The 23858-nt window shown below is 41.9% G+C and overlaps 1 protein-coding gene across 1 annotated transcript in view; it reads left to right on the top strand.

The window, feature by feature from the left end:
* LOC126185049 (nicolin-1-like) overlaps positions 1–23858 on the top strand; it is a 148623-nt gene that overhangs the window by 94559 nt on the left and 30206 nt on the right. The window contains exon 4 of the mRNA XM_049927803.1: positions 5299–5466. Within this exon, the coding sequence (XP_049783760.1) occupies positions 5299–5466 (168 nt within the window). The remainder of the gene's footprint in view (positions 1–5298; positions 5467–23858) is intronic.

Here is a 23858-nt window from a genome sequence, read left to right as displayed (position 1 = left end):
ATAACACGTTGGTCCACCTTGGCCCCTGTGCAAGCAGTTTTTCGGCTTGACATTGATTGACAGAGTTGTTGAATGTCCTCCTGAAGGATATCGTACCAAATTTTGTCCAATTGACCCATTAGATCGCCAAATTCCCGATATGTTTGGACGGCCCGCCAATAATGCTCCAAACACTCTCAATTAGGGAGAGATCCGGAGACCTTGATGGCCAAGGTAAGGTCTGGCAAGCATGAAGACAAGCAGTAGAAACTCTCGCCGTGTGCGAACGGGCATTACCTTACTGAGACGTAAGTCCAGGATGGCTTGCAATGAAGGGCAACAAAACGGGGGATAAAACATCGTGGACTTACCGCTGTGCTGTAAGGGTGCCGTAGATGACAACCAAAGGGGTTGTTGAGCCGTAAGGCGAGCGACATGTTGGTATCCTACCGCTGTCCAGGTCGTCTCCAACACGTCATCTTCACTGGTCATCGAGGCTCAGTTCGAAGCGGGACGCATCACTGAAGACAATTCTATTCCAGTCAATGAAATTCCAGGCCGAAGGTGTGTCTGGGGACGCCCTGGACAGCGATGGGGTAACAACGCGACTGTCGCCCAACATACGGCCCGACAACTATGCGTGATGGTCTGGGGTGGCGTTTCTTTTCATAGCAGGACCCCTTTGGTTGTCATCCGCGGCACCCTCACAGCACAGCGGCACGTCGACGATATTCTATGCCCCGTTTTGTTGCCCTTCATGGGAGACCATGCTGGTCTTACATTTCAGCAAAATAATTACCACCCACATATGTAGAGAGTTTCTACTACTTGTCTTCGTACTTGCCAAACGCTACCTTGACCAGCAAGATCGCCGGATCTCTCTCGCGTAGAGAACGTCTGGACTATGAGTGGGGCCTTCTGAGTATCTCAGAATTTTGACGATCTAACGAGCCAATTGGACAGAATTTGGCACGATATCCTTCGGGAGGACATCCAACAATTTTGTCAATCAATGACAAGCCGAATAACTGATTGCGTTAGGGTCGGAGATGGACCAACGCGTTGCTGACCTGCTTAGTTTCTGGAGCACTTTCTCTTGAATAAATCATCCATTTTTGCTGAAATTGTAATCATCTTTATTTTCAGAATGAGATTTTCACTCTGCAGCGGAGTGTGCGCTGATATGAAACTTCCTGGCAGATTAAAACTGTGTGCGGGACCGAGACTCGAACTCGGGACCTTTGCCTTTCGCGGGCAAGTGCTCTACCATCTGAGCTACCCAAGCACGACTCACGACCCGCCCTCACAGCTTCAATTCTGCCAGTACCTCGTCCCCTACCTTCCAAACTTCACAGAGGCTCTTCAGCGAACCATGCAGAACTAGCACTCCTCGAAGAAAGGATATTGCGGAGACATGGCTTAGCCACAGCCTGGGGGATGTTTCCAAAATGAGATTTTCACTCTGCAGCGGAGTGTGCGCTGATGTGAAACTTCCTGGAAGATTAAAACAGTTTTAGTCTGCCATGAAGTTTCATCATTTTTTAATTTTTTGTCTGTACATTTTCATCATATCTGCCGATTTCCGTCCCATTCGTATAATTCTTTCATGGTGCAACATTTTACCTGTTTTACAGTATATTTGTCATCGTTTGCGGGACTCATGAATTCTGCGAACACAAGACTTGTGACAACGTGACATATAGAAGTTTGGATGGGTGTGGAGGCGTCATCGGATAGCCGAAGTGGTTCATCTACATCTACATTCTACATTTACACTCCGCAAGCCACCCAACGGTGTGTGGCGGAGGGCACTTTACGTGCCACTGTCATTACCTCCCTTTCCTGTTCCAGTCGCGTATGGCTCGCGGGAAGAACGACTGCCGGAAAGCCTCCGTGCCACTCGAATCTCTCTAATTTTACATTCGTGATCTCCTAGGGAGGTATAAGTAGGGGGAAGCAATATATTCGATACCTCATCCAGAAAGGCACCCTCTCGAAACCTGGACAGCAAGCTACACCGCGATGCAGAGCGCTTCTCTTGCAGAGTCTGCCACTTTAGTTTGCTAAACATCTCCGTAACGCTATTACGCTTACCAAATAACCCTGTGACGAAACGCGCCGCTCTTCTTTGGATCTTCTCTATCTCCTCTGTCAACCTGACCTGGTACGGATCCCACACTGATGAGCAATACTCAAGTATAGGTCGAACGAGTGTTTTGTAAGCCACCTCCTTTGTTGATGGACTACATTTTCTAAGGACTCTCCCAATGAATCTCAACCTGGCACCCGCCTTACCAACAATTAATTTTATATGATCATTCCACTTCAAATCGTTCCGTACGCATTCTCCCAGATGTTTTACAGAAGTAACAGCTACCAGTGTTTGTTCCGCTATCATATAATCATATAGTAAAGGATCCTTCTTTCTATGTATTCGCAATACATTACATTTGTCTATGTTAAGGGTCAGTTGCCACTCCCTGCACCAAGTGCCTAACCGCTGCAGATCTTCCTGCATTTCGCTGCAATTTTCTAATGCTGCAACTTTTCTGTATACTACAACATCGTCTGCGAAAAGCCGCATGGAACTTCCGACATTATCTACTAGGTCATTTATATACATTGTGTAAAGCAATGGTCCCGTAACACTCCCCTGTGGCACGCCAGATGTTACTTTACCGTATGTAGACGTCTCTCCATTGAGAACAACATACTGTGTTCTGTTTGCTAAGAACTCTTCAATCCAGCCACACAGCTGGTCTGATATTCCGTATGCTCTTACTTTGTTTATCAGGCGACAGTGCGGAACTGTATCGAACGCCTTCCGGAAGTCAAGGAAAATTGCATCTACCTGGGAGCCTGTATCTAATATTTTCTGGGTCTCATGAACAAATAAAGCGAGTTGGGTCTCACACGATCGCTGTTTCCGGAATCCATGTTGATTCCTACATAGTAGATTCTGCGTTTCCAGAAATGACATGATACGCGAGCAAAAAACATGTTCTAAAATTCTACAACAGATTGATGTCAGAGATATAGGCCTATGGTTTTGCGCATCTGCTCGACGACCCTTCTTGAAAACTGGAACTACCTGTGCTCTTTTTCAATCATTTGGAACCTTCCGTTCCTCTAGAGACTTGCGGTACACGGCTGTTAGAAGGGGGGCAAGTTCTTTCGCGTACTCTGTGTAGAATCGAATTGGTATCCCGTCAGGTCCAGTGGACTTTCCTCTGTTGAGTGATTTCAGTTGCTTTTCTATTCCTTGGACACTTATTTCAACGTCAGCCATTTTTTCGTTCGTGCGAGGATTTAGAGAAGGAACTGCAGTGCGGTCTTCCTCTGTGAAACAGCTTTGGAAAAAGGTGTTTAGTATTTCAGCTTTACGCGTGTCATCCTCTGTTTCAATGCCATTTTCATCTCAGAGTGTCTGGATATGCTGGTTCGATCCACTTACTGATTTAACGTAAGACCAGAACTTCCTACGATTTTCTGTCAAGTCGGTACATAGGATTTTACTTTTGAATTCACTGAACGCTTCACGCATAGCCCTCCTTACGCTAACTTTGACATCGTTTAGCTTTTGTTTGAGAGGTTTTGGCTGCGTTTAAATTTGCAGTGAAGCTCTCTTTGCTTTCGCAGTAGTTTCCTAACTTTGTTGTTGAACCTCGGTGGGTTTTTCCCGTCCCTCACAGTTTTACTCAGCACGTACCTGTCTAAAACGCGTTTTACGATTGCCTTGAACTTTTTCCATAAACACTCAACATTGTCAGTGTCGGAACAGAAATTTTCGTTTTGATCTGTTAGGTAGTCTGAAATCTGCCTCCTATTACTCTTGCTAAACAGATAAACCTTCCTCCTTTTTTTTTCTATTCCTACTTACTTCCACTGGCGATAAGCGGGAGATTCGGTTTCGAGTCCCGGTCCGGCACAAATGTTCATGTGTCGCATACAGCCGACGTCAGTGCATAGTCACAATATGTGAATCTGTTTCGCAGTGGCAAGTAATTCCTCAAAATAACATTCGGAGGCGCGTTTCTTCCACACTGCAATGAATACAATCGTGTATTCTTGCGCATGGGTGTGAAATTCCATATTGATGTTTATAATGAATATCAGTTCCGAAAGCAATTAAAGTTCAGTCATTTAATACACGTCATGTGGTGAACATCTCCACAGGTAAAGGTAAGGTAGTCTGCAGCGTACAATCCATGATATGGGTTTGGCCGGATTGCGGGAAGAGCGCAGCCTTCATTCGCCGCGGAAGTACAAGGCGGAGGGTGGCTAGCTCATCACCCTAGCCGCCTTTTATCCCTGGGAAAGATGGCCAGTATTTAGTCTGATAGCAGACAGAGAGGACCCGTGGCCGTTCGGGCTCAGGGAGGTATCAAAAAAAAAAAAATCCCCACCCTCATCCGAGCCTGAACGTAGGACGGTCAGGGACAGAGTCCAGCGTGCTACCCGCTAGACGACCACAGCCACAAAGTATCTCCACGAAGTGTGATAAATATCAAGCTGATACTTCATGTTGTAATACTTTCCATTTCCGTCAGTGTAAAAGGCTTTTAACTTTGCTCTGAGAGCTACATATTCTCTTGCTGTACTATATTGTTTTAGCCCATCTGATGATATTCGTCAGCACTTTTTAATGTTGTCTGTTGTAAAAGCCTGTAACTGGGCAGTCACCCCCTTTATACTATGATATGTCTTCCATTTCGTTCTACATGATATTTTGATGCCATTAATTACGGACACTGATTAATTATCAGGTAGCCTGCTGCTTTTGTATTTGCGATTTTTAATGACAAAAAGATATCAAAGAAAAAGATGACTAGAAATTTATTATATGTTTCGTTCAGCTTGTGTGTATTGTAAACTTCGTACCTATCTCAACCCTTTGAGACAGGAATTAAATGTTGGCATTGCCACTGAAGCCACACCTTTAAATATTTTGCTTGCAACATTGGTACATTTGCAAGACTCCCTTAGAATCATTAACATTCTTTACCTTCTAGAATGAGTCAAAACATTAATACTGAAATCCCCACATAATTAGCTTTACATTTTTATTTATCGACTTATCATAGTGTCATAGCTCAAGGGAAAATCTTGAAGTTTGGACTGAAAGAGTTGTTGAGGACTATAATTAGGTTTTTTCTTTGATAATTCCTAAATCAAGTGGGGAAATCCCAAATATTATAAAGTCAGACTTACAAATTATAATTTTGTGTACACAGTCCGATGGCCTGTAGCTTCTACATTGTAGGTCATTACTTTCGTCTCATGGATAATGTCAAAGTCTGTGTACAATGGATTTTTCAGAGCTTACTGGAGTGGAATAACTTACTGGCATTGCGACTCGTCTTGCGTCAGCCATCTCCAGTATGGAGGACCTTCCATGTTGAAGAGTTGAATGTTTTCCGGGATCCTCCCCGGCGTGGACCTCGGCCTATTCAGAAGACTTCCACTGGAAGCTCTGCATACATCAAGGTACACAAACTCATGGTTGAATGAATATAGATGTAATCCCTGTTGCTGATTAGTAGGACACTTATTTTCAACGCTAGGAGCTAATGTTTAATGCTAAGTCTATCGAGTAACTAACGACTTTTGTTGTAAGCGTTTACCTTCCCTCAACAGGAAGGTTATTAGGGGTAGAGGAACAACCTAGTTTCAATTGGAATGGCTAGAGAATCAACTGCAACTATGTAGAGGGAACATCCAACTCTTTTTCAGAACGAAAATTTCACTCTATAGTGAAGCGGTTCTGAAGTTAGTATTTCTGATACCGGCAGAATGAAACCATTTACTGGAGTGTAGCTTGAAACCAGATTTCTGCTGTTCGCCCAACAAAAAGTAACAGTCTAGACTAGAATCCTGTTCTGGAGGCAGTTTCACTCTGTTGGGAGGTTCATTCCGATAATTACCTGAAATGCTTTAAGAAAAACCATTAAACAAATGGTTTACGATGGACACATCTGCAAAGTGTTTACAGATTTGTGACACGTCTCATTTCTACTGAAATAAAATCATTTCTACTGAAATAAAAATCTAATTTCTGGATATGCACTGTCAGTAGCCAAGTAGAAAGAACAACAGCCATCGTGTCTGACATTTGAGTTCAAGGGAATAGTGGTGAAAAAGTCATTGAGTAAAACAGAAGTAATATCTAGCGTTCCCAAAGGGCGTGTTATAGGCCCTCTGCTGTTCCTGATCCACATAAATGATTTAGGTGGCAATCTGAGCAGTCCTCTCAGATTGTTTGCAGATGATGCTGTAATTTACCACCTTGTAAAATCATCAGGTGATCAAAACGAACTGCAATATGATTTGGACTAGATATCTGTATGGTGCAAAAACTGACAGTTAACGCTAAATTATGAAAGACATCCACATACACAATAAATCACACAAATGTAATGGCTGTAAACTTAACTCAGTATTTAAGGATAATAGTTACGATAACTGGAACGATCACATAGATAATTTTGTGGAGAAAGCGAACCAAAGACTGTGATTTATTGGCCGAATACTTTGAAAATGTAACAGTTCCATTAAAGAAACTGCTTATAATACGCTTGTCCCCTTTCATCTGGAGTACTGCTGTGCGGCGAGGGACAAGCATCAGATAGCATTGACGGAGGAGATAGAAAATTTCAAAGAAGGGCAGCTCGGTTTGTACTATCGTGGAATAGGGGAGAGAGTGCCACGGATATGAGACACGAATTGGGGTTAGCAGTCGTCAAAATAAAGGCGTTTATCGCTGCGGCAGGACCTTCTCACGAAATTTCAAGCACCAGCTTTCTCTTCAATGCGTGAAAATATTTTGTTCGCACTCACCTACATAGGGAGAAACGATTATCATAATAAAATAAGAGAAATCAGAGCTCGCACAGGAAGATTTAATTGTTCGTATTTCTCGAGCACTGTTCGTGAGTGGAACTGTAGAGAAATAACTTGAAGGTGGTTCAATGAATCCTCTGTCAGGCACTTGATTTTGAATTGCAGAGTAATCATGTAAATGTATATCTTGCCTTATAATTACAACATTTCGAAGGACACTTGCAGGATCTCTTACAAAATTTGATCTACACGTGTGCAAGCGCTGAGAGATCTCTAGGGCAAAGGTAGGTGAGAAAATAGGCAGATTAACAACAACTTTAATATTAATGAGAAAATTAAATTCAGGCTTTCGTTCCTCCAGTTTTGTCAGTGCTGTTTTTGCCTGTCATCTGTTTCGAATTGCGTGTTGCCTCACTTTCACATACTGTACCGGTAGGTAGTAATATAGTTGAGTCTAGTGACTGGGGTCACTTCCAAATAACATTATTTTTTATTGAAAGCATCCATTTTCTTAACCTCTTATCCAAATTTGAACAATCGTTTACCTACCGATCTTCTGATGTAGAACGATCTTTTATATTTTCTGTGTTTAACAAATTCTTTCTTTTCATGGTGATCTATTTTATTTGTTTGGAGATCATTTGCCGTTGTTTGACAATCGTTTTCCTTATTTTCAAAAAGGATTCAAATGGCTCTAAGCACTATGAGACTTAACATCTGAGGTCATCAATCCCCTAGACTTAGAACTACTTAAACTTAATTAACCTAAGGACATCACACACATCCATGCCCGAGACAGGATTCGAACCTGCGACCGTAGCAGCAGCGCGGTTCCGTACTGTCCGGACTGAAGCGCCTAGAACCACTCGGCCAAAACGGCCGGCATCCTTATTTTGCACCGAGCGAGGTGGCGCAGTGGTTAGCACACTGGACTCGCATTCGGAAGGACGACGGTTCAATCCCGGATCCGGCCATCCCGATTTAGGTTTTCTGTGATTTCCCTAAATCGCTCCAGGCAAATGCCGGGATGGTTCCTTTGAAAGGGCACGGCCGACTTCCTTCCCCATCCTTCCCTAATCCTATGAGACCGATAACCTCGCTGTTTGGTCTCTTCTCCCAAACAACCAACCAACCAACCTTATTTTGCGATTGCTTTTCCTTATTTAGTTGCTGTTTGTCTTTATTCAGCGATACTTTTACTTTATTCAGCAATTGTCATCCACTTTTTTGTAGTCTTGCTTTCTTTGTTCAATGATCTAAAATTGTTTGTTATCCAGGGGCAGAGTCAGGATTCGATTCTGGATCGAGCGGTCACTCTCACCTCTAATGTGCCACAGACACCTATGATTTTAATAATAATAGTAATAATAATAATTATAATAAATTGGTTAACATCAGTACTCCATACATCAGTTTAGCATAAAATTCAAGAAATTGTAATCCAGAGAAATATAATATCTGAAAAATATTCACCCGAAAATTCCTCAACAACATGTGTCATGCAATTAATTTAAGAACTGTAATAGTAGACTCAAGTTTAAGAGACTTGTCCAGAAGAACCCATGTAGAAAGAAGTGGGATACTGAAGTGCTGAGTAATGAGTAGCTTTTCAAGTTCTCTCAGGCTTTAGATAACGTGATAGTGAATACCACAACAGGCAGTTCAGCAGATAAGGAATGGACATCTCTGTAAAGGGCAATCACCGAATTTGGACAGACGTATGTATGTACAAGGAACGTACCTACAAAAAAATGTTGCGGAACGGAAAACATGCATACTTCAATTGAGTGGTGAAAGAAGGCAGTAGAAAAATATCCAGAAGAAGGCAGGAATACAGCAGCATAATTGAAGGGCTCATTTCAATAGTGGTACAAGTCCATTACCTCCACTTTTCTGCCTATAATGATTATAAAATTAATGATCCAAACAAACAGAATGAAAGGTTCTTCTCTATCAAGAAGCCATATGCTTGAATATTTCTGGTACCTCAACTGCATATTTTTCAGCGCTCATTGAACTTTAGGACTCTGTATCTCACAATGAACAAAAATGGACTTGTATCACTATTGAAATAAGCCCTTCAGTTGAGATCTCGGCTGTAAACAACGGTAAGGAACAGTATATGAGAAACAGTTATTGCATGTAAAGCTTGGTACATGTTGTGCTTTTTTTCATATTAACTGATATTTCCGCGATAAAGCGAGAAATGGTAGCAGTCTGTCGCTAGTGGCAGCTGTGGATGTATGTCTGAAACAATGATGAGTGCCAAAACATAGCTGCCAGCAGTAGTAACGTGTGTTGTGTTTGTGCCAGGATAATGCATTTCAGGGACGATTCGTACAAATCCGAGGATTATGTGCATAACTACGACTCGGATCAAGATTTTAAATGTGTTCCTGAACGCAAATGGCCTCAAAAGCTGTTGCTAATCACGAAAATGTGAATAATTACTCTCTAAGAAAAAAATAAAAAAAAAAGAATAAGACGAAAATCGGAATCGACAGAGGTGATTTACATGCAAAGGCAAACAAATGATAGCCGGCCGGGGTGGCCGAACGGCTCTAGGCGCTACAGTCTGGAACCGCACGACCGCTACGGTCGCAGGTTCGAATCCTGCCTCGGGCATGGATGTGAGTGGTGTCCTTAGGTTAGTTAGGTTTAAGTGGTTCTAAGTTCTAGGGAACTGATGACCTCAAATGTTAAGTCCCATAGTGCTCAGAGCCATTTGAACCAAACAAATGATAACAACTTCAGAAAAACTGAATGATTTATTCAATAGAAATAGATTCACAAACTAAGCAAGACAATAACGCGTTGGTTCTCTTCTGGCCCTTATGCAACCAGTTATTCTACTTGGCATGGATTGACCGAGTTGTTGTATGTCCTCCTGAAGGATATCGTGCAAAATTCTGTCCAATTGGCGCTTTAGATCGGCAAAATCCCGAGCTGATTGGAGTGTACTACCCATAATGCTCCAAACGTTCTCAGCTGGGGAAAGATCCTACATCCTTGTTGACCAAGGTAGGGTTTGGCAAGCACGAAGACAAGCAGTAGAAACCCACACTGAGTGTAGACGGGCATTATCTTGCTAAAATGTGAAGCCAGAATGGTTTGCCACGAAAGGCAACAAAACTGGGCATAGCATATCGTCAAAGTACCGCTGTCTTATAAGGATAACATGTATGACAACGAAAGGGGTCCTGCTATGGAAAGAAACGGCACCCCAGAGCATCACTGCTGGCTGTCGGGACATGTGGCAGGCGATAGACACTCTGGTATCCCACCACTGTTTAGGGCCTCTCCAGACACGTTTTCAACATAGAATTTCAGTAACTGGAGTAGAATTGTCTTCGGTGATGAGTCTGCTCCAAAATGAGCCCCAAAGAGCAATCAAGAAGACGTGTCTGAAGATGTCCTGGACAGCGGTGGGTTACTAAACCTGACTGTCTCTCACCATGTGGCCCGACAAGCAGGAGTGATGGTCAGGAATTCTGGGTAATGACAGCGACAATCGATTGCTCAGTCGATTGTTTTCTCGTTCAGTCCGTTCTTTGAATGATTTTATTTACATACTTTTTCAGCCTTTTTTGTTATCCATGAAACGTGACTAGGCTTGACAACTTTTTTAGAGACAAATAAAGTATCTTATTTCAATGAGATGTGATTAAAAGGTACATTTCTGAAAATAAAGTACATTCAAAATGTACGTATTTACTTATTGAAATACGAATTTTCGTGCTTGTGGTATTAAATATCAATTTTAGGTTGGTTTTAAAAGCTTAATATGTGGTGCTACCTATTTTCCTGTTTTCTTGTTCCAGTCGTTAAGCCGGCTGGAGTGGCCGAGCGGTTCTAGGGGCTAGAGTCTGGAACCGCGCGACCGCTACGGTCGCAGGTTCGAATCCTGCCTTGGGCACGGATGTGTGTGATGTCCTTAGGTTAGTTAGGTTTAAGGAGTTCTCAGTTCTAGGGGACTGATGACCTCAGCAGTTAAGTCCCATAGTGCTCAGAGCCAGTCGTTAATGTTTCTCACTTAAGAACGATTGCTACTAAGCTTCCTGTCAGCTCGATTCTCTCTAGTTTTTACATTCGCGGTCTTCTCGCGAGACATGGCTATGAGGAAGAAATATACTGATTGACTCATTTGAAGAGAAACTGAAATAAACCTGAAGTTTACCACATGTCCAGCTGTAATCTCATCAAAATGTTTGAAATCAACTGAAAAATTTCACACATGCAAGACTGAAAAGCACAAAACAACTACTTAAATGGAAAACATTTTCGGTATAACATGGTTTTAAAACGGACCAATGAATATTAAGTAATCTCTCCTAGCCCCATACAGATTCTTAACGCCAGGCAAATAATCCTGAAAATTTTTGGTTGTTGATTTTTAATAGCTATGACTATGTGTAAAACTGAAAACGTAGGCATACGTATGTCGCTGGTGACGTCATTTTCTGTATAAAGTAGCCGGCCGGTGTGGCCGAGCGGTTTTAGGCGCTTCAGTCTGGAACCGCGCGACTGCTACGGTCGCAGGGTCGAATCCAGCGTCGGGCATGGATGTGCGTGACGTCCTTAGGTTAGTTAGGTTTAAGTAGTTCTAAGTTCTAGGGGACTGATGACCTAAGATGTTAAGTCCCATAGTGCTCAGAGCCATTTGAACAATTTTTTGTATAAAATATTTACCTTCTTCACAAATAAAAGGCTGAATATTAGAATGATTTTGCATTTATGGACATCATCACACATTGCCTATGAAACGGAATGAAAACTGTAGGTAAGACGTTGAAAGGTCCCTTTCTTCTTGATATATCCTTAAGGGAACCATTGCGCTTACCTTTGGATCCCCATCCAAAACTGCAATACGTCCGGATTTCCCCGTATTGATCCTAGTTTCAAGGGCTTACAGAGGCGTGCGGGAGGGATTTTTATACAACTGTCCGGGGTAAACCTGACCTTTTTTCGTACCTATGTGAATTCAATAGATTGGAAAAAGATTGTAATAAATCTTAGTTGAAATTAATTAAAAACAGGACCTAACTATAATTAGTTTCTTCGTTTTAGTCTATTAAAAACGCAGCTGCAAGTACGCTTAGCCGCTCTCCTATGCGCATACAGTATGTTCCAGAATTGTCTTTATAACTTTAATCACGTATATTTTAAAAATGGGAATAGGAAGAAAAGCCTGGTTTGCAACATAATGTTCACACTCACCTAAAGCAGTTTTTTTCCCATGTTAGTTATTGACTGACCACCTTTGAGCAGTTTTCACAATGTGTGGAATGGTTTGTACAGACCAGATCTGACACCCCGGTCCTGCGGGACCCCATTACATTTCTTTCTTCGAGCGGGACTTGCACGAACTGTGAGCTCGCATCAGAGCAGCATTAGCATACTTTAATGAGAATGTCATAGGCTGGACATGTAATTGGAATATCACCTAGATAGCCTGTGTGCTACAGACGACGCACGCATTAAAAAAAAAAAAAAATGGTTCAAATGGCTCTGAGCACTATGGGACTCAACTGCTGAGGTCATAAGTCCCCTAGAACTTAGAACTACTTAAACATAACTAACCTAAGGACATCACACACATCCATGCCGGAGGCAGGATTCGAACCTGCGACCGTAGCGGTCGCGCGGTTCCAGACTGTAGCGCATAGAACCGCCCGGCCACTCCGACCGGCACGCATTTAAAATGACCATCCGTCACCCCGTCACCCCTTTTTCCGTGACAGTCACGATTTTTCTAGTTCTGTTCCGAATGTTTTCAAAAGTAATTAGGGACATGTATTTGTCAATGATTTAAAAATTATGACACGATTTATCCCGAATTGTATGTTCATTTCAGCTGTATCGGTATACTGTTACTGAAAGGGTATTTTCCCGAATAAGTAATGTATGGCACAGTGAAAAAACATTGTTTGTTGCAGAAACTACGAAACACAAAAAAAAATGGTTCAAATGGCTCTGAGCACTATGGGACTTAACATCTATGGTCATCAGTCCCCTAGAACTTAGAACTACTTAAACCTAACTAACCTGAGGACATCACACAACACCCAGTCATCACGAGGCAGAGAAAATCCCTGACCCCGCCGTCTACGAAACAAATGTAACGACTAGAGTGAATTATTATGAAACTTGAGATGAATGTTTTCATAAGGCTGTTGAAGAATACAGACATGCTGAAGAAAATTTGCAGAACTGGTAAATACTGTATGCCTGCTCGCACGCCTTCATCTTAGAAGGTACTCATAAAACATAGGTTCATGTAATTTTTGTAGCAAATTAAAGTGATAGTTTGCATTTATTACGTTCAATCAGACTTTTTTGTAATGTCAAAATTTTTTTATGTGTGCAGAATTTTGCACTAGAAAGTATGGCCACCTTAACACGCTGAACTCTGTTAAGCGGCTACTAGAACCTTAGGTGTGTATGAACATTGTTCTGAAAACCGCGGTTTTCAACTTATCCCCATTTCTGAAATATGTGCGACCAAATTTGTAAGGACAATTTCAGAACACCCTGTATTTTCCATACTTGTTTATTGAGGCAACGGAAAGCCTCCGACAATGGGCGATCGCATACATCATGACGACGTCCCGCCCGCCAGACAACTGAACGTCTTAAATGTCATTTGCCTTCTACTTATTGAGCTGTATAAAACTGAATCCTTGTTACTCTCATGCGTAATTATGTGTGCTGATCGCTAGGATGCGAGCACCTGTTGGCATTGTTAGCACTGAAACGCAAGCAAGGAAACATTCCCCCTCTCAGGTTCCCGCTCTCTGAGGAACATTGTGGCCATCGGCCAACTTATCGTCTACTGACTGTTTATGTCCTGGATAACAATCCAATTTGAACTATATGTCCGGCATTTTCGAAGTTTTTGTCTGGGGTCGACAATTTAAGTGATAGTATGCCTACTACAGTGATACGTCAGGATAATTGTTTATGGCAACTGGAACAATTTAATATGAATCATCTTTAAATGATGAAAAGAAAAATTACTCCATTCAGTTCATAATTCAATGAAGATGTATGCTGCTTATGTTAACTTTGGCATACCCCTGAGATACGTTTTCACTTAGGACCATTCTCTGTGAGTACAATGTAGCACTACTTCAGTTTAGCTAATTAAAGTAGTGCAGGCTAGTTTCAATCAAAAGACTGAATGGACAGCTCGATCAGCTAAAACACTAAAGAGCGGTTTCAGTTAAAAGGAAGAGTACATGACAGAAAAACAACTGATTGATTTCATTTGAAAAGAAAGAATGAACAATTCAGTCAATATGCAAAGCTTTGGCGGTGTCGAATCTTTTCAATCAATTGCGGCTGACTGTTTTAATGCAAAAAAAAAGAATGAATAATAAAACTACAACCGACTGACACGATTGTTTTCATTCAGTTGTTCCCACATACTAGTTTCATTCAGAAGAATGAATTAGTAGGCCGACCAACTGAATGATTGGTTTCATTCGGTTGCTCCCACTGATTGGTTTCATTCAAAAGAATTAATGAATAATTCATCTGATGGGATAACTGCAACCGAATGGGTTGATTATTTTCCAACACCCGAATGAATCGATTGTTTCCCTCATTATTTCTGGGGTGCCACTTCCTTACATAGCAGGTCCTCTTTGGTTGCCATCCGCGGATCCCTAGAGTGCAGCGGTACGCCGACGATACTGTACGCCCTGTTTTGTTGTTCTCCATGGCAAGTCATCGTGGGCTTACATTTTAGCACTCTTCGTGCTCACCAAACCCTACCTAGGCCAGCTAGGACGCCAGATCTCTCCCCAGTTCAGAACGTTTGTAATATTATGGGCTTGGCCTTCCGTCCAGCTCGGAGTTTTGGCGACCCAACGCTCCAATTGGACATAATTTGACACGATATCCATCTGGACGACATCCAATAACTCTGTCAATCAATGCCAAGTCGAATAACTGCTTTCATAAGAGCGAGAGGTGGACCAACGCATTAATAACTAACTTAGGTTGTGAAGTTCTCTCTCTTTAAAAAATAATTCAATTTTTATGAAATTGTAATGATTTGTTTGTCTGTACATGCACATCACATCTACCGATTCCGGGTTCCGTCCCATTCGCATAATTCCTTCGTGGTGCGGTTTTTTTTTAGTTTATTTAAGCAAGTAAACAATGTTAAGTATATTATCCATCCCATTGTTTACGTCAGTTTACGTGGCAATGTGACGGCATAAACGTTAAAGACCGTCCTTAACGTTTTTATGTGCTGTAGTAAGGCGACAGTGAAATTTATATTGTGCTGAATCATAGATTAACTTTTGAGGTTGTTATGTTTTGCTACTGCAGCAACTTGTTATGCAAATCTTAGTATTATAAAGTGAAATAATTCGGGCCTTCAAATTTGTATTTTGGAGAGATTTCACAATAGTGCACCATTAACACGCTCAGCAAGTATACAGTAGGATGTCAGCGCTAAGCCACATTAAGTGCACTCAGTTTGCAAATAAATAATGTTAAATACCCTAAGAATAAAGTTGTGGATAATATTCACGATTTTAAAAATATATCTAAATATATTTGAAAACAATGACTTATCTGAACAAATAAATCACATTGCATCTACTTCAAATATCTCATTAATAAATTTTTATTGATATGTGACTCTGCAGTTTCTCAAAACAACCAACTTCACCCTTATCACTCTTTGGAGCTAAGATCTTCGATTCACATAGGAATGAAATAAATAGGAAGTGCACGGGAATCAAGGCGAAACTGCTGCAGGAAAATGTAAAGAAATAAAAAATTAATGGTCGTCGGAAGAACTTTTTCACCGTACAGAAAAGTCAAAACGGCCGTCGGTAAAGTTAGTCGGATGATGGGGGTGAAGAAGTATAAAATATTCAGTATTAGAATCAGAGTTTAACAGATCTTTGTACACTTAAGATCAGATAAGCTAGAAGTGATAGGTAACATTTCTTCACAACTTCTAATATCATTAGGAGAAGTGGCAACAAAACGACTATTCAGATTTTTTTGCAGCACACTTTCAGAAAAATATCATCCACACATTCCCGAAGACAGCAAGGGCAGGTAAGTGCGGGAACTATCGCATAATAAGTTTAACATCTAATGCGTTTACGTTGCTGGCGAAAATGACATGAAAGACGCTTGGAAAAGTTTGGTTTTAGGAAAAGCAAAGGACCGAGCGAAATAGTTCCGATGTTGTACTTGATAAGAGAAGCAAGACATAAGAAAATCAAGACATGTCCATGGGTTTTGTTGGCCTAGATAAAGCATTCGACAAAGGAAAATGGTACAAGATGATGGACATTCTGAGGAAAATAAGAGTTATAGGCAAAGACGGATAATATACAATATGTACAAGAACCAAGAGAAAAAGATGAGAATGGAAGACCAAAAGCGAAGTGCTAGGATTAGAATGGGTGTAAGACAGGGATGTATCCTTTCACCCCTACTGTGCAATCTATACACTGAAGAAGAAATGACGGAAATAAAAGAAAGGTTCAGGAGTGGGATTAAAATTCCACGTGAGAGGATATCAGTGATAAAATTCGCTGCATGATATTGTTGTGCTCAGTGTAAGTGATGAAGAATTATTGAAACTACTGAATGGAATGAACATTCTAAAGATCACATACTGTGGACTGAAGGAAAACCAAAGAAAGATGAAAGAAATGAGAAATAGCAGAAATGAGATTAGCGATGGCCTTAACATCAAAATTCGGGAGCATGAAGTAGACGAGGTGAAGAAAAGCTGCTGCCTTGGAAACAAAATAACATATGACAAATGAAGCAAGAAGAACGACAAAAGCAGAGTCGCATAGGAAAGAGAATACTCCTGGCCGAAACAAGTCTACTGGTATCAGACATAGCACTAAATATGAGGAAGAAATTTTTGAGAATGTACATTTGGAGGACAACGTTGTATGGAAGTGAATCATGGAATGTGGGGAAGCCGAAAAGGAAGAGAATCAAAGTGTTTGAGACGTGATGCTTTATACGGATGTTGAAAAGTAGGTGGACTGAAAATATAATAAATAAGGACTTTCTCTACATAATTTGGCAGGAGAGGAACCTCTGGAAAACACTGACAAGAAGAAGAGGCAGAATAACAGGGTATCTGTTAGGCAGTTCTCCTGTTTGTGTCGTTTTCCCATTCTCTCATTGAATCTGTCAATACTCGTGTATGTAGTTACAGACTACGTTTTTTTCGAAAATTTGCGAGTGCCGCGGAAAACTCGTAATCTGTGCTTTGTAGCAACTATTGGCGGCAGTATACTTGTCCCAAATCAATCGTTACCTAGTTTCATTATATATTTACGTGAAAAAGGTATATTTTGAAAAACTTTCGGACGCTTACAAACGTATGTTTTCGAGAAATTTCGTAAGTTGGCAGTGGCGAGTGTTGTACGTCATCTGTTTCATGGTAAATCGGCGTTTCTGATTTACAGTTGCCACTGTGTCACTGTAGTTTTCTCCTTTAACAAGAGTGTATACTGTCTGCAATTATCGTAAATTAACGGATTTGGCGTATATTTTTCAATTACACCGTAAACAATAGCAGATATATAGATATATCTTACTCTTTCTACGAACAGTTAGCAGATGCAGAGAAGCTATCTGCAGCATTCCAACAAGATGGAACAACTGATCACACATCCAACCAAAGTATGGCCCACACCAGCAAAATGTTCCCTGAAGACAGACTTGTCAGTAGAGGCCTCTCTGGTCACCAAGGTCCCTGCACTTAACATCGAGTGGTTTGCATTTATGAGGCACACTAAAAAGCCAAGTGTATGCTGATAATACTCGCACAATAGACGATCTTAAACGGAACATTACTAGAGAAATTAACAGCATCACGCCTGCAGAGCTATAGCGGGTAACGTCAGCACACAAATTTACTGACGGCTGGCTGCCCATGGCCACCAATTCCAGCATCTATTATAAACAGGCACTTCATGTTTATAACATTATTATTATCTGTTCTTCTTTAGTTAGATCATTGTTACTTAAATCTCGGGCGTGGGACATTCCATACTGGGCACAGAAAGCTGGTTAAAACCCAAAGTTGACAGTAGTGAGATTTTGGGGCGAGGGGGTGGGGGAGTTTTAACGTTTATCGAAAGGATGGGCGAATGATAAATGGAGGTTGTGTGTTTTTCGCACTAGACAAGAAATTCAAGTCTAGCGAGATAGAAATTTAAGCTGCATGCGAGATAGTTTGGGCAAGACTCGCTAACAGGGTGGGCATAAAATTATAACTGGATCCCTTTACTGTCCATCAAACTCACCTCCTGGTGTAACCGAAACCTTTGGAGAAAAGTTCAGTTCACTAATAGGTAAGTTCCTCAATCATACTATAATCATCAGAGGATACTTTAATCATCCAACAGTCAGCTGAGATAATTATAATCTCGTTGCTAGGGAGCGTGACAAGACATCCTGTAAATTGCTAAATGCCTTCTCGGAAAACCATGCACAAGTGGCTCAGAACACCACTCATGATGAAAATATATTAGATCTAATGGCAGCAAACAGATCTGATCTTTATGAGGATATGCGCATCGAAACTGGTATCAGTGACCATGTGTCAGTTGTAGCACCAGTGATTACCAACGTAGGAAAGGCTACTAAAACAAGTAAATAGGTTTATATGTTCAGTAAACCAGATAAAGAAGCAGTAGTGCCATATCTCAATGAGTTACCTGAAACTTTTATCTCTGGACAGTTGTATATAGAGGAACTATGGCTCACGTTTTAGAACAGTTGCTGACCATCCACTTGACAGATATTTACCTTGCAGAACAGTTCATAACGGGAGGAACCCTCCATGGTTTACGGTCACTGAAAAGACACTCGTAAAGAGACAGAGACTACTGCATATTAACTGTATAGGATTTTTGCTTACTTGGTAATCTATGACACTACACTGAATGATTTGAGAGTAGTTTGCACACCACACATTTATCCCACTTTCACTTGTATTTTACAACATGTGACACATTTTATAATACATGACACAGAGTTCTGCCCTTAGCAAACAGGCCTAAATAACTGAAGTAGTAAAGATATCTCACAGAGAATCAGTTTTCACTGCTCATATTCGATGTGTCGACTGCCGAATTCACTATTCCCCCGCCCCACAGCTTTTTGAAACCAGGAGCACAAGGAATGCAACGGAACTGGTGTTTTATAGTTTTGCAGGCGCGTGTGACCACCACTGGTAACTGAGGAAGTGTGAGAGGGAGTGTGCTGTGTTCTCTCCATGCTGGCGGGCGTTGAAACTGTGACTGTGGGTGCCTGGTTCGTGTTCGAATCGTCTGTGTGTGCCAGTTTGAGGTGTTCAGTTGACACCTTCTCTTCTTTGCCATTCCACTCTATTCTGAATGTACATATGTCTCTCGGGAGAATTTTGTAAGGTAACGTGTGTAGTAACCATAAGAGAGGCCGTATATGATCGTCTCTCAGCCAGACTTGCATTGCTGTCTGCAGTCCTCAGTGTATGAACACCATTTTGTCTCCATGATTCTGTGGTGCCATGGGATGTACATGTACCATCCTTCTTTGTAGTCGCAGATTGAACTCCATCGTGGCCTCCGTAGGTGGAAATTGCTGCAGCTTAGTGGAGAAGAGCTCGGCAGAAAGTCGTAATTCTTCCTCAAACGCCAGATGTGCTGCAAAGCAGTGCAGGTCCTCTTTAATGGCCGTTCTTATCATTAACAGAGTAGCAGTAATGATTCCGTTCACTGACTATCGATGCACATTAGAGCCGCTTTTACGGTTCTGTGGAACCTTTCTGCCATGCTGTTCCTAACTGGATGGTATCTGGTAGATCTGATATGATAAAAGCCACACTGACATAGGAGCTTGGCCGGCCGAGGTGGCCGAGCGGTTCTAGGCGCTTCAGTCTGGAACCGCGCGACCGCTACGGTCGCAGGTTCGAATCCTGCCTCGGGCATGGATGTGTGTGATGTCCTTAGGTTAGTTAGGTTTAAGTAGTTCTAAGTTCTAGGGGACTGATGACCTCAAATGTTAAGTCCCATAGTGCTCAGAGCCATTTGAACCATAGGAGCTTGTGGAATAACTGAGAGTCGTAATAGTCTTGGGCACACTAAAACTCGTGATCCAGTTCGTTATCAGGGCTTTGCCCACTTTTTCTGCTGCCATGTCCATAATGGGAATGGCCTCAGGCCAGTGCATGAATCTGCCTGTGAAGGTCTAGAAATAACTGTGCTGGCCAGAGCTCGGTAGCAGTCCTACCGGGTCCACATGCACATGCATAAAATGCGCCAATTGTGTGCTGATGGTAGCTAATGGTGCCGAGATGTGCCTGTCAGTCTAATTCTGCTGGCAGCTCTGACAGGATTGAGCCCATTCACTGCAGTTCTTCTTGATTCCTGGACAACTCACCTCCTTGGTGACCAACTTGACTGTTGCTTTGTTACCAGGATGCATTGTGTTATGGAAGGCCTCGAATACCTGGTACGTATGGGCACTGCACGTTGCACCATAATGCTACTTGTAGCTCGGACACATAAACTTGCATTAGGGCGAGCGCAGAATTTTGCTGTTCGATGAGTTGTTGCAAGCTATTGTCTGCAAGTTGCCCCTCTGCAATTTATTTCCATGGGACTGCTTGCACACTAGCGCAGCAACGTGAGAAGAAGCCCGCCACTACGTTGTGTTGCATCGTCGCGTAGATCATATGAAGCGCTTATTTCAATAGTGGTACAAGCCCATTACCTCCACTTTTTTTGCCTATAATGCTTCTGAAATTAATGATCCAAACAAACAGAAAGAAAGTTCATCTCTAGCAAGAAGCGATATGCTTGAATATTTCTGGTATCTCAAATGCAGATTTTTCAGCGCTCTTAACTTAAGGAGTCTGTATCTCAATATGTACAAAAATGGACTTGTACCACTATTGAAATAAGCCCTTCATATACAATTCCCTATCTATCGCATTCCATTTTTGCTATGCCTGGTCGGCCGGAGTGGCCGAGCGGTTCTAGGCGCTACAGTCTGGAACCGCGTTACCGCTACGGTCGCAGGTTCGAATCTTGCCTCGGGCATGGATGTGTGTGCTGTCCTTAGGTTAGTTAGGTTTAAATAGTTCTAAGTTCTAGGGGACTAATGACCTCAGAAGTTAAGTCCCATAGTGCTCAAAGCCATTTGAACCATTTTTTTGCTGTGCCTGAGTGAGCGTTTTTGAAAAAAAAAAAATGCCAATGGTTGCCATGTTCCTTCGATCTGTTATTGCAATACTGGGCCGATGGCATTCTGGATAGTGTTTGCCGTTAATGCTGATGATTTTCCCTGACATGGGTGCATAAGAAACACGTTGTAAGCTACATTGTCCTTGAGTTTATGGAATGCGTCTATTTGCTCCAACGTCCACTTGACTTTTCTTCTGCCAGACGTATATTTTCCTTACAAGGTGTCTATCAATAATGCCTGTAGTTCCGTGGCCTTGTGCGTGTGCTGATGGTAGAAGCTGACCATGCTTGAAAACTTCTTAGTTCCATGTAGGTTTTCGGAACTGGCATGTCGTGAATGCTTGATTCTGTCTCTCTGGCAGCGGTGTGATGCTTGCTGCTGATACTTTGAAAGTCCACTTCCTTTCTGCCTAGGCAGCATTTGTCTCTGTTTATGGTTATTCTGTACCACCTTATCACTGAAAGGGCTGTCTCAGATATATTCCGTGTTCTTCCAGTGAGGTGGAGAACACTAAGATGTCATTCTCTACGTCGAAAATGGCAGCACACTAGAGTTTGATCCCGTTTCCACCAGGAATGTGGTTCCTGACATTTTATCAGTCAAAAACAGTCTGCATGAGCACCACCCTGCCACAAGTGTGCAATCGGTTGTTTGTGAATTGTCTGCCAGCTGAGGCTTTGGAGCGGTGAAGCATCTGTGACTTCTGAGAATAGGTGAGTGATCGTTGTGATGAAAGATTTGTGGGCATCTTCTTGAGTGGTGTGACTGCTTGCACTCCATGGGAGTAGGCGTGAATGAGCGACTCCTTTTAATCCGGTATGGTGGGAAGGTGGGAGAGCATCGATCTCAGTGCCTCTGACTGCCTGTCTCCGGCGTTTGGGTGCCGGCAAGGTGGAACACATTTGTATGCCTTCCATCCAAATTACTGTGATACCACCAGCTACTTTCATATTCCTGGTACTTCCCGCCCTGTACTTGAGTGAAAGGTTTGCTGCATCACTTGTAGTGTGCGTTTGCTGCTGTTTCCTGTGAATATTTCAGTTTCACTAAGTGTGTACTCAGCTTGCGGTCGGTGGCTGCCAGCTGATCTTGTGTTGTCATGTGTGCTGTAGTGGTTATGTGCCATCCGGGTCCAATGAGCTCCCTTCGTCATGCACAGTCCAGGTCCATCTGGCACGTTCTCATGTGCCTCCTTGCTGGAACCATTTTTCTGAAGGCTGCTCGTAATTGCTTCAGCTTTAAGCCCAAGAATTCTTAAAGACATCTGCGTGTTGGCCACCAAAACGTTTGAATGTTGGGTGGTAGATGCATAAGCCACAACATGCAAATAGAATTCTCAGGCTTGCAAAACTGTTCCTACCGGAGTCTTAAGGTCCTTCAAAACGGTTTGGGGGACTTGTTCCCTAAATTGTTCATGATTTAGTAACTTTTGAAGATGACGCTCAGGTATTAAGGTGAAATGTGGGATTCAACAATCTTTTAATGCTATATAAAACTGATTTTGCAACACTTCTTCAGTTTGTACAATTTGAATTTCGTTGAAGTGAGCTACTATACAACGAAATTTGCACATGTTATCCCTCACACCGTGCTGTTCCTCACACTGAACTGTTCAGGCTCCTCAAATTGATCATTTCTCGAATTTCTTTTGGTTTTCTGCATGTTTGGTGTGCCTAGCATGGGTTGCTCCTGCTTGCAACTTTTGTTTGTGGCAAGGGTTGTTGGAGTCATAGGTGTGACACCGCTGAACGTGCTCACTTCACGGGGTCACCACTACAGGATTTTTGTTTACTTTGTGAGCTGTGACTTTGCATTGAATGATTCAAGAGTACAGTAGTTAGCATATCACACATTTTTTGCACTTTCAGTTATATTTTGCAACATGTGACACAAACAGAGTTCTACCCTTAGCGAACAATACTAAAGAACTGAGTAATTGAAGAGATACCACACACTGAACCATATTTCACTACCCACACTCGATGTGTTGACTGCCATCACTATAGGGCTATACATAGAGAAATGTTTAATTAATTGCTTTTGGCTATCAAGAGAGCAATGCATGAAGCCAGTGATTACCCTAGCAGAATATTGACCAAAGATCTTTCACAAAACCAAAGAAATTCTCATTGTAAGTAAAGCCTCTTAGTGGCACCAATGTTACTGTCCAGTCACTCACAGATGAGACAGGAACTGAAATTGAAGCAGCAAACCAAAAGCAGAAATGCTTAACTTCGTTTTCAAATGTTCCATTACAAAGGAAATGCCAGGAGTATTCTTCAATATAATTCCCATACCACTGAACAGATGAGTTATTAAGTGAGTTGTCAGTGGCAGCAGTTGGAAGAAAGCGCAGGTCACACCCATCGACAAGAAAGTAGCGGAAGCGATCCACAAAACTACCATCAATTATGCTTAATGACATCCATTTGTTGTAGAATCTTAGAACATGTTCTGAGATCAAGTATAATGACGTATCTCGAACAGAATAACGTCCTCCAAGCCAACAAGCATCGATTTCGGAAATATCCATCATGTGAAAGCCAACGCGCACATTTCTCATGTAACATACTAAATGCCATAGCTCAAGGTAATCAAATAGATGCAATATGGTACTGCATTCCTCAATTTCTGAAAAGCATTTTACTCAGTACCACATCTTACCAAAAGTATGGTCATAAAGGGTATCAAGGGATAATAGTGACTGGATATTTTGGTAGACACGACACAGCAAGTTGTCTTGGATAGAGAGTCATTGATAGACGTAGATGTAACTTTAGTAGTGCCCCAAGAAAGAGTGTTGG

The sequence above is a fragment of the Schistocerca cancellata genome, chromosome 4 (genome assembly GCF_023864275.1).
Source record: "Schistocerca cancellata isolate TAMUIC-IGC-003103 chromosome 4, iqSchCanc2.1, whole genome shotgun sequence".
Classification (NCBI taxonomy): Eukaryota; Metazoa; Arthropoda; class Insecta; order Orthoptera; family Acrididae; genus Schistocerca; species Schistocerca cancellata.
This window is presented reverse-complemented; position numbering and strand designations above follow the sequence as displayed.